This window comes from Saccoglossus kowalevskii, chromosome 8 (assembly GCF_978046115.1).
Source record: "Saccoglossus kowalevskii chromosome 8, keSacKowa6.1, whole genome shotgun sequence".
In the NCBI taxonomy this organism is placed as follows: domain Eukaryota; kingdom Metazoa; phylum Hemichordata; class Enteropneusta; family Harrimaniidae; genus Saccoglossus; species Saccoglossus kowalevskii.
In genome coordinates, this window is record NC_140648.1 from 14960654 (window position 1) to 14972776 (window position 12123).

General features: G+C 34.8%; 3 protein-coding genes across 4 annotated transcripts in view; 2 read left to right on the plus strand and 1 right to left on the minus strand.

Annotated features, from left to right (window-relative positions):
- LOC100377686 (ketimine reductase mu-crystallin) overlaps positions 1 to 12123 on the plus strand; it is a 50923-nt gene that overhangs the window by 14810 nt on the left and 23990 nt on the right. Inside the window, exon 1 of one of the 2 annotated variants that reach the window (XM_006820253.3) lies at positions 8352 to 8405. The exons of the other annotated variant lie outside the window; for it this stretch is intronic. The gene's annotated coding sequence lies outside the window, so the exon portion shown is untranslated. Of the gene's footprint in view, positions 1 to 8351; positions 8406 to 12123 lie in introns of those variants that run through there. 2 annotated transcript variants of the gene reach the window in all.
- On the plus strand, positions 8412 to 11853 carry LOC100378877 (galactosylceramide sulfotransferase-like). Its single transcript, XM_085502234.1, has 2 exons — positions 8412 to 8508; positions 10436 to 11853. The coding sequence occupies exon 2, from the start codon at positions 10668 to 10670 to the stop codon at positions 11526 to 11528; it is 861 nt and encodes a 286-aa protein (XP_085358360.1). The 5' UTR covers positions 8412 to 8508; positions 10436 to 10667; the 3' UTR covers positions 11529 to 11853.
- On the minus strand, positions 8544 to 9356 carry LOC146739335 (uncharacterized). Its single transcript, XM_085502235.1, has 2 exons — positions 9226 to 9356; positions 8544 to 8872 (listed from the first exon to the last, which is right to left on the minus strand). The coding sequence occupies exons 1-2, from the start codon at positions 9274 to 9276 to the stop codon at positions 8591 to 8593; spliced, it is 333 nt and encodes a 110-aa protein (XP_085358361.1). The 5' UTR covers positions 9277 to 9356; the 3' UTR covers positions 8544 to 8590.

Here is a 12123-nt window from a genome sequence, read left to right on the forward strand (position 1 = left end):
GAATGTAAAGAAAAACAAAATTATTTTGTGGTTGGTTTAGGCATCTGGTATTTTAGTTTTTTTCTTGTCGTAACCTGAAACAGATGTAGACGAATTTTCCTAGCTCAATGATTATTTTGTCATTTTAACTTCTTAGTATATCTGTTAGGTGTTCATCGTCCGTCCTAAAGTTGATTTTATTGTATTTAATATTTTAATCATGATTGTTTCGTTCCTCCAAGTATAGATTACAATTGAGAAGTTGTTTTTCGTTCTCAATTTTCTAGTTGTCACAAACTGGGCAAATTTAGTCTTCAGCTATAAAGTTATTATATCTACCCCCTTTCCATTTGAAGGGTATGAGCCTTTATTCCGAGTTTCGCCTGAGCGCAGCACTATGTTTTAGATTTTTTATTGTGGTGAGATATTTTTTATATGCAAATTCTGTTTTAATTTTCTGTAGGTTCGTAACTTGTTTTTATGATGTGTACTTTTATTTGCATCATGTAATGTTTCTGTGCTATGAATTTCTAAAGGATTGTTCGAATTACCTGTCAATGTTTCAATGATTTTCTTTTTTGTCATCCTGAGATTTATGTGTATTCCAAAATATTTTTTTTCCATAGTCAAATTGTCTAAAATCTGATTCATGTCTTTTACAAGGATATTTTCTCAACTCTAGCAGGCTTGCCAAATTTCTTGGTTTGCTATTTACTTTGATTCATGTCTTTTACCCAGTTGTCTTTTCCCTTTTCGTCAATATGTATTCCAAGTTTGTGAGCTTCGTGAACTAGCGAGTTTGAGTTAGAATTATTTATTTTGATCCAATATTTCAATCTAGTTGCTACGGGGGAGGATATTTTCCCAACTCTAGCAGGCTAGCGAAATTTCTTGCTTTGCTATTTAATTTTAGAAGGTATTTGCAGTAATATATTTTCATTTTTTTTTCCATTGGTCTTTTGATTGGAAAAACAAAACAAAAACAAAATGTATACTTTCTATATACTCAATTTCAATTACTCAGTTTTTAATCTATTCTTTTTGATTATTTACTCATTAGTAGATTTCCCCTTCTTTGTGTAATAAACTCCGTTAGTTTTCAAAATGACGTGTATTTATTAGAGTGTGCGTGTGTGTGTGTGTGTGTGTGTGAGCGCCATCTACGATACATTCTGAAAATCTTTCGTCCACGCCTGTCCAATTAAAAAATAAATAAAACATCCAATTAAAAAATAATAAAAAAAAATTAAATTGATGGTAATTTATGCAAATGTATTCACGATGACCTCGACACGACCTCGTATTCACATCAATTTTATGTATGCAAATGTATTCACAATATCCCATTGTGACGTCATCCTCATTCAAATGAACCCTTTACATCCATTTATGCTAATTTATGCACGAAATCCTATTTTGACGTCATCATTTATGCTAATCTATGCTTACACCATTTATGCTAATTTATGCACGAAATCCTATTGTGACGTCATCATTTATGCTAATCTATGCTTCCACCTCGGTACGACCATGAGGGCGCTGTTCATATTGGGATGCGATGACGTCATACTTGGAAGCATAGATTAGCATAAATGATGACGTCACAATAGGATTTCGTGCATAAATTAGCATAAATGGTGTAAGCATAGATTAGCATAAATGATGACGTCAAAATAGGATTTCGTGCATAAATTAGCATAAATGGATGTAAAGGGTTCATTTGAATGAGGATGACGTCACAATGGGATATTGTGAATACATTTGCATACATAAAATTGATGTGAATACGAGGTCGTGTCGAGGTCATCGTGAATACATTTGCATAAATTACCATCAATTTAATTTTTTTTTATTATTTTTTAATTGGATGTTTTATTTATTTTTTAATTGGACAGGCGTGGACGAAAGATTTTCAGAATGTATCGTAGATGGCGCTCACACACACATACACGCACACTCTAATAAATACACGTCATTTTGAAAACTAACGGAGTTTATTACACAAAGAAGGGGAAATCTACTAATGAGTAAATAATCAAAAAGAATAGATTAAAAACTGAGTAATTGAAATTGAGTATATAGAAAGTATACATTTTGTTTTTGTTTTGTTTTTCCAATCAAAAGACCAATGGAAAAAAAAATGAAAATATATTACTGCAAATACCTTCTAAAATTAAATAGCAAAGCAAGAAATTTCGCTAGCCTGCTAGAGTTGGGAAAATATCCTCCCCCGTAGCAACTAGATTGAAATATTGGATCAAAATAAATAATTCTAACTCAAACTCGCTAGTTCACGAAGCTCACAAACTTGGAATACATATTGACGAAAAGGGAAAAGACAACTGGGTAAAAGACATGAATCAAAGTAAATAGCAAACCAAGAAATTTGGCAAGCCTGCTAGAGTTGAGAAAATATCCTTGTAAAAGACATGAATCAGATTTTAGACAATTTGACTATGGAAAAAAAATATTTTGGAATACACATAAATCTCAGGATGACAAAAAAGAAAATCATTGAAACATTGACAGGTAATTCGAACAATCCTTTAGAAATTCATAGCACAGAAACATTACATGATGCAAATAAAAGTACACATCATAAAAACAAGTTACGAACCTACAGAAAATTAAAACAGAATTTGCATATAAAAAATATCTCACCACAATAAAAAATCTAAAACATAGTGCTGCGCTCAGGCGAAACTCGGAATAAAGGCTCATACCCTTCAAATGGAAAGGGGGTAGATATAATAACTTTATAGCTGAAGACTAAATTTGCCCAGTTTGTGACAACTAGAAAATTGAGAACGAAAAACAACTTCTCAATTGTAATCTATACTTGGAGGAACGAAATAATCATGATTAAAATATTAAATACAATAAAATCAACTTTAGGACGGACGATGAACACCTAACAGATATACTAAGAAGTTAAAATGACAAAATAATCATTGAGCTAGGAAAATTCGTCTACATCTGTTTCAGGTTACGACAAGAAAAAAACTAAAATACCAGATGCCTAAACCAACCACAAAATAATTTTGTTTTTCTTTACATTCAAATGTTTGTGATTTTATTATTGTTACACATTGCTTATTTTTGTTACTTTATTGTATATAATCTTATAGCTGAAGACTGAATTTGCTCAGTTTGTGACAACTAGAAAATTGAGAACGAAAAAAAATATCTTCTCATTTGTAATCTATACAATAAGAAACAAAAAAAAAATCATGATTAAAATATTAAATACAATAAAATCAACTTTAGAACAGATGATGAACACCTAACAGGTATACTAAAAAGTTAAAATGACAAAACAATCATTGAGCTAGGAACATTCGTCCACATCTGATTCAGGGCACGATATGAAAAAAAAAATCATAAAATGCCAAATGCCTAAACCAAACACCAAATATTTTTTTTTTTTTTTTTTGCTTTACATTCACTTGTTTGTGATTTTATTATTGTTACACTTTGTTGGTTTTTTGTTACTTCGTTGTATTTCCAACCAAGATCCCACGCATGAATACGGTTTCAATTTTAATTGTTATTGTGCAAATTAGATGGTTGGATATTGACATCATGGTCAGTTTACCACCTCAGTTATCACATCGTGCTTTGTAAATATTTGAAAAGCTCAGTGGTCACAGATAGCGTTGCAACACACGCACGCACTCTTTCGAAGGGGGAACTAGCCATGTTGTGTACGGCCGCAGTGAGTTGAATTGAAAAGCCCACTTCAAGTTGTGTACGTAGAGTAATAGATTATTATACATTATATTAGACATAATCATAATCGCCATCAAGAAGCAGATCTTTCCTCACCGATAAAATAGCTACTTATTGCTGACCCGTGTTTACCATGTTGTTAGGACAATTTGATTCATGGCATTATTCAGGAGTTATGGAAAGCGATCAGACCCCATTACAACAATATCACGCGTCGTGCGTTACTTCAATAATAACACCCAGCTGATTTGAAGACTATATAGTTGTGTCTTCAATTATTATTTCAAAGGCGAATATCTTTCACGTATACACTTATAAACATTACAAACGGTAACATCGGTGTAAAAGTATTTATTTCGAGAGCAAGTCAACACTGTTCATAATGAAAGAATCGACAAAAATGGCAAAATAAAAGAAATATCTAATCATTCGAACTACAACGTGCATACATACATACAGTATTTTGAGGATCGTCGATTGATATTACGCCATATTGCAAGTGATACTATTATGAATGAAAGTGTTGACGAAATGTAATGTGCACGCACGCATTCCTCGTCCACCGGTGCCCCAGTCACGTCAAACAGTCGATTTACGAGAGTGTAAACAAAGCGGTCAGGATATTATACATGTAATTGTATAGTGGAATCTGTCTAATGGATAAGCGAGTGCTCTCTGTACATCTTGGGAATAATCAAAACTTAGCGCATTTTATTTAACATGAATTAGCATACAACGTGTATGGTATGCGTACGTGCTTACCGTCAAAGAACGAACTACGCAACATCTCTATAATATTAAACAATGTCATCCATTCTCTCCAGTATAACTAATTATTTTAAATTATTGGTGTCCCACTTTTCGACAGTCACCCTTTATGAAATCGTTGATGACCGACATGTCGTCACATCAGTTTAACGTGGAAATACACTCTTGGTCAATCCCAAGTAAAACAGCTTTTGATTGAGGGATCAAATAAGCAGTAAGTTTTGGAGTGAAAACAAGAAGTACATGTATATCGCAAAAATCCGTTTATCTGTGTGTACGAATTATTCAGAACGTGGTCAATCGAATCATGAATGATGGGCGGGGTAATGATTGGTAAAAACATAATCGAGTATAATTTATAAGCGGAGTCTGAATTTGTCAATGGTATACGTATAGTATATTATATGTACAGTGATTCAGTAGTTTGATGGTAAAAAAATAGTAAATTTAATATTAAAATATGTATAATTTCGAAATTTGGATAATATGGAGATGTCTAGTAATGCTGTTCTGATTTTTTTTTGGGTGAGACACAAATTCAATGGACTGATCATTATTAATTAATTAATGCATGAATACCTACTCAATGATTTTCAAATCGGAAAACCAATTCATTCATAAAAATGTGTTCTATCGACAGTTTCCAATCGTAAAGTAATTAACAGATATACTAAAATTATGTCCTTCATCTTGTGGGTAGAAATGTCGTGTTCATGTCCACATGTTCTTGCAAGGAGCGTAGTTTAAGTATTATGTCAGGATTGTTCTTGTTAGAATTTGAGTCCACGAATTCATCAATCGGTTGTTTTGCTGAGGCGTACAGTCTCTGAGTCGATGTCTCGATGATGATCGGCTAGATGTCCCGTTTCAAAGTATTCAATTTGGCGAGCTAGTAACTTCCATTGTTTCTCTGTAGCGAAGCCTGTTACCTCAATGGTTAATTTTTTTCGTCGTTGATCGTTGATCGTGGAAATTCGAATCTGGTGGTGAGGTTAGTTGAGTGATTTCTTTTGCCAGGCTGTGAAGGATGTCATCGTAATTTGTGAAGAATCATAGTGCTTCATTTAATTTGGTTTCGAGCCATTGGAAGAGAAATTCGTTTTTTGAAGCATCCGCTATGGCTTTCAGTGTTTCGAGACTGGTTCTGTCGTTTAAATGGGTCAACACTAAAAAAGCGAAATATTGAATATGGTTGTATTTAATACATTCTGTTGCGCATTCAAGCGGGGTCAGCCCCTTGTCATTTGACCATTCAAATGTAACGTTCGTTCTTGCCTCTTCTAGAATTTCGAAATCGTGGATATTCGAAATCATGTTTAAAAAAACGACGAATGATAGTTTGCTGAGTACTGCCATTTCATTAGTGAAGAGAATGAACTGAATAGTCTTGATTTTCAGTCGGTTTTCCAGTCGCTGTAAAATAAACCTTCAAAAATGATACAAAAACGATCAGAGTAACTGAATGGTGTCAGGTCAGGAATCTTTAGCGCGTATGTGAAGACACTATATAACTACGCAAGACGGTACTGTGATGAGAAAAGTGATGAGAAGGAAGCGCTAATCCAAATTAACGCTACTGTAATGAGTAAATCAATTGTAGCACTTGGATGGTAGCTGTGGAATGCCATTACACTCTGTGGGGGTGTGCCTTTTCAGAAAAGTGAATTGGTGATGGACAAGAACCATACTGATTCACGTTGACCGAATCAAGTTGACCCCGTGTTTCCAGTCCTGTTATCATTATCCCATACACGCAGGTATAGGGGTAATGCTTTCAACTTGAAACCCTATCCCTCAGGCTGTTTGCGAGTGTTCATGTTTTAGATAACATAAATATACAAATACACCAACATCTGTTGTTTATCATCTACGTGGGAGGTCTATTTCACATTAGGAACATTTATGACGAACGATTTATAAATAATCCTATGCACTCACACTTAATCTTGTGATTGAGTTCAAACTGGCATTCACGGACAGTGCTTCGGAATAATACACATCGCTCGTATCAAACACCGTTGATATTCGCGGGTGGAACGCATTGGGCCACTTTCTGTCTGAAATACCTTACCACGAAGACTATTTTGACTCGTACGGTAGTCATGTCACAGAATTTAAGAGATTTCTCGTACGTGGATCTACAATCATCAAATACTTTGATTTCAAGCAATGTGTAGCCAATACGTCGTGTATGACTCGTTGTGTAGATATCCATGAGATGACCTTTCACAGAAGGTCAAACTTGGTTTACCGCCTTTGAATCTTCGGCAAGAAGGCGAGGACATATCTTCTTCGCCAAGGGAAAAACGAAAATCGCTACGTTACACCGTAAACTCATTCCGTGTGATGATTATGTATGTCAAAAGTTATTCTGTGAAACGATCAGGTAATTATATATTTTAACTCATCGTACCGTAGTCCACCATTTTTGAAAAAACAAACTGTACGTCGACCAACCGATTTTGCATACTTTGCATTTTAGCGGGGTTTATTACCGCAGTTTTACGGAGTGACTATTGGTTTTTAATATTATTCTCTCTCTCTCTCTCTCTTTTTTTTCTTCTACGACAGATGAGCGATTCTGATTGGAGCGATGGAATAAAAAAAAATGTACAGACTGCTTGACTCATTGAAAGGATGTAAGAAATGTAAAAATGAACATGTATATATAGAATGAATTATTATTTATTGTTCACCGTTTACTATTATTGACGTTTCCGTTTTCTGTGTTTTTAATCGAATCGTTTATGTACTCGTATTTTTTCGTGTCGTTAAAAATAATTTACTCAAACAAAACAAAGCAAATATGAGGTAAGAAAATATAAACGATGAACAACATATGTATATATAGAATGAATTATTTTTATTGTTCACTGTTTACTGTATAATTATTGACTTTTCACTCTTCCGTGTATTTAATCGAATCGTTTATGTACTCGTATTTCTCGTGACGTGAAAAATGAATTTAACCACGCCGCACATTTACATGTATGTACGTATTTTTCGAGGTGTTAAGAAATATTTAATCATGCTAAACATTTATACGCTACGCAACTATTTTCCTTACTCACATCGTATGTTTGTTTCGTGGCGTTAAAAAAAATACTCAACCACGCCATGAATGTATACTCCATGTCAATATTTCATTCTTGTTTACTTCTTTTGTGCAATAAACTCCGTTAGTTTTCAAAAATGCCGTGTATTTATTAGTGTGTGCGTGTGTGAGAGAGAGAGCGCCCTCTATGACACATTCTGAAAAATCTTTCGTCCACGCCTGTCCAATTAAAAAATAATTAAAAATAATTAAAAATAATTAAAAAAATGATGGTAATTTATGCAAATGTATTCACGATGACCTCGACACGACCTCGTATTCACATCAATTTTATGTATGCAAATGTATTCACAATATCCCATAAATAATTAAAAATAATTAAAAAATAATTACAAAAAAATTGATGGTAATTTATGCAAATGTATTAAAATATCCCATTGTGACGTCATCCTCATTCAAATTATCCCCTTTACGGCATTGGTCCTCATTTATGCTAATTTATGCACGAATTCCCATTGTGACGTCATTATTTATGCTAAGCTATGCACAGCCTCCCATTGTGACGTCATCCCACCCCATATGACGTCATCGCATCCGAGTATGAACAGCGCCCTCATGGTCGTACCTATAATGTAACTTAAACTACTCACGATACTTACCTCGTCACACTCATTGCGCTAAAAACGCACTTCAAAATGACGTATATTGCATGTTATCATGCTAAATATCATAGATTATTATCATGCTTTACTTAAGATAAATTTGAGATAAATTAATGATGTACCGTAATCAATTTCATTTAATTTCCTTTCATACACAGGTTAAATTCCAACAACACCGTAAGAAGAACACCTCAGGTTACCAGTGACCAGTGGTATGTAAAATGTTAGATTAACAAGCCGGGACTGTTAATAATGAATGGGTTAATTTAAATATTCATGAGCACAACAGGAGTGAAAAGCTGATTAACATAACAGGTAGCCACTGAATGAAAACAAAGAACAAGGTGGAATTTTCATTTAATTATTTAAATACGCAATGACGATTATACGATACATTTTAAAAACGTATTTCAAGTTTCATATTTCCTTTTACAAAATTCACGAACACTTGGGAAGAATCGGTTATGACAGTGGTATTAGATTTGTCCTCGTCTGTTGGGGTGGTGGATATGTCATGCGTTTTCGCTTCTTTCGCAGTTTTCGCTTTGGGTGGCTGCAATGCGTCTGGCACCGCTTTCGTCTGCTCGTAGCTTCTAATTGCTAGACTGGAGTGACCCGTTCTTTCTGCTATTAGCTGCTCGTCGAAATTTTGCCGGAACAGCGTGGTTGCCTGTGTAACCTGCTTAATTAAAATAAAATACAATGTATCAATATGAAATTAAAGTACAATAGCTTGTAACAGTCCACCTCATAGCAATGTAAAATATCAATATATTGTTATAGTACGTTCAATCGTTCAGCTTTTTTAAAACACGCCAAAGCCGTTTGCATTAAATCTTTATCGCGTGAAATGAATCAGACGTATCGTGCCAGTGAATATAATATATATATTTAAATGCTATTCCACCAAACAGTTTGCATGAAAAAATGGAGTTAACGAGTAGTGATTATTTTCGACATAAAGTTATGACTATTTCTCGTCAGCGGGGAAATCGAACATTGCATTACTAAAGTGAAAATTCTAATACGTACCTTTCCTGAATGCCCAGTATGATAACCTTTTATCCCAGCGATATCAGTCATCTGCTTTGCTCTTTCCACTCATTCCATGTTTTGACGCCCCATTTTGTAGCGCTGCGAGTTGTCTGGTTGTCTGCGTGACTGCTGGTATTCGGTGACTTGTTTGCTGTCAACTGGAGGTAAAAAACGGAATTCTTTCTGAATATCGCTCAGTTTAAAGTCCTCGGCGTCGTCCACATCAATTTGGGACAACCAGTTTTCCAAATCCCAGTCAATTTCCGGAGCAGCAAATTCTTGAGCGGACATGATTCTGGCGGATCTCCGGTGGTCCAATCAGTGTTGGTTATGGTAATACAATAAAGTCCACTGTTGGTGGATTCTATTGTTAAACAAAACAAACTCTGCTGAGTAAATGCCGATTGGCTAGAGCTTTTCAACACATCTGTTATAGCCAATGAGCACGGCTGATAATTGCGGTTGACTACACCTGGTTTAGAATTGCGATTTACACAATAGCGCTGTAAATATCCGCCATGACCACAGGATTTAAAATAAGCCGTGCAAAACTCGTCAAATTCGCAGTATAACTTTGTTATACTACCCCTCCTCGCTGCGCGCCTCGGACTTTTACCAGACCGAGGCTCCAAAAGGAGCCGCTATTTCCCGTTAATCTACCCGTAGGGGTAGTATAACTATAAAAAATAACCTATTTACATAATGAATTGTAGTAGTTTAAGTTAAAATGGTGACTTACAACGTACTTATATGTAATTTCTGTTTCTGTACGCATTTAAGTATCTGTTGTTTGTGCAAATGACACTTGTAATACTGTCTGTAAAACACATGTAAGATAAATTAATGATAAATAATCAATAAATATTACAACAAAAGTAAACAAATATAGTCAGTCAAGTAACTAATTATGTAAAATAGACATCGTACATAGTTGTCAAATCTACAGTGGGGTAAAACATGCCCCAATTTCCATCACTCATTCTAGTGCTGTACATGAAGCGAAATATTTTATTCACAGAATGAATTGTAGTAGTTTAATTTAGAATGATGACTTCCAGCGTGATGTCTTACAACGTAGTAATTTCTGTGCCAGTACACGTTTCCGTATACAGTGAATTGAAAATGACACCTGTTATATGATGCCAGTAAAACACGTGTCGGATAAGTTATGATGTGCATAGTCAATTTTATTTTTGTTACAACACAGGTTAAATTCCAACACCTCCGTAACAGGAGCATCTCAGACGTCTAATGATCAGTGGTATGAAGCATGTGATGCGCCAAAAACAAAGGTGGTATTCTTGAAGACATATAAGACAGCTAGTACGACAGTTTCGTCAATACTCACACGTTTTGGACTCAGTCACAGCTTATCGTTTGTATTACCAGCACACCATCCTCCGGGGTATTTTTCGAGCACAATTCGTTTCAACAGTGGAATGGCGCGACATATGTTGCCCCCTCTTCCAGGCACCTCGTACAGCATGTTTGTTAGCCATGTTCCATTTAATAAAACGGCTATCATCAATATTATTCAAAATGCCACGTATATAACAATATTACGTCATCCCGTGGCTACATACGAGTCGATATTTGGATTTTTTAATATTAGTGATGCCCTCGACTTATACAAAAAACAAGATCCATTCGGAAGTTTTTTGTCAAATACAAACCAGTATATGAATCGCACTATGAGCGATTACCATAGATCATTACTGAGAAACAGGCAGATGTTTGATTTAGGACTTGACCCTGAGAACAGTTACAATGAAACACTCGTGGATCACGCGATACAAAAAGCAACAAATGATTTCGATTTGGTTATGATTGCAGAGTATTTTGACGAATCGCTTATTTTGTTGAAGAAGCTTTTATGCTGGGAATTTGAAGATATTGTATACATACAGCAAAATACGAGAAACGACCAACTGCGATCCAGACTTGATGATTGGAAACGACAGCGAATATTGGAAATAAACAGCGCCGATTTGAAACTGTATCAACACTTCAACAACACTTTTTGGCTTAAGGTTAAGGCGTACGGTGACAGTTTTGATGAAGACTTAGCAACATTTCGAGATATGTTAAAGAAGGTACATTCGGAGTGTTTAGATGAAGGCAGATTCGTTATTGACTATTCGAATCGGAGAAACAGAACACTTATAAAACCAAACTCACCAAGTTATTGTAAAATGATAGAAAGCTGGGGTTTCGATGAAATTGCTGCAAAACAAACACCAAAGAAAAAAAGAGTCACAGTTCGTAAGCAGTACCACATGGTCAAAAAAACGCGGACATAAAACATCTGTTATTATTCACTGTTAATAATAAACTTTTCAAGTGGTAAATGGTTCGTTATTGAACACTGATGATTGAGTTAGCACAATTCATGAATCAAATTAAATAATCCATTACGTAAAACCGACCACAAAGAGCGTTGGTTCAGGGTATAAATTGTAATAGTCTCACTACAGGAACGCTATTTTTAATTACGTAAGTGCAATAATTTAGGATTATACAGTGCTTGAAATAAAATGAGCTCGAGATAAATTGAGTCACGGAACAACTTTTTGTGATACAAGAGTCCGAAATACTTAATAAATAAACTGAGTATGTACAGACGTTTTCGAGATTGTTTTCGTATGAACAACTATCTTCGTGTTTTTTTCCAAGGTCATAGTGGATTATATGTTAATTTTAAGATGAAATTTAGCCTATATCACTGTTAATTAATTAATGTCCTCAAATGTGATCTTCGATTTGACCTAGAGAACCACTTACTTCACATTTGAAACCATAAATGCAAACTTGCCCCCTGATCCCGCCCATGAATTTGACTCTTTAAAATTTGAGCCTTTAAAATTAACCGAATGAAACTACCGGAGCACATCATTT

Excerpts from the sequence above, each read along its gene's own strand:
- LOC146739335 (XM_085502235.1), bottom strand. The coding sequence starts at position 9,276 with ATGACTGATATCGCTGGGATAAAAGGTTATCATACTGGGCATTCAGGA. Across the intron at positions 8,873-9,225 it reads ATACTGGGCATTCAGGAAAG|GTTACACAGGCAACCACGCT; the intron begins GTACGTATTAGA and ends TTAATTAAGCAG.
- LOC100378877 (XM_085502234.1), top strand. The coding sequence starts at position 10,668 with ATGGCGCGACATATGTTGCCCCCTCTTCCAGGCACCTCGTACAGCATG.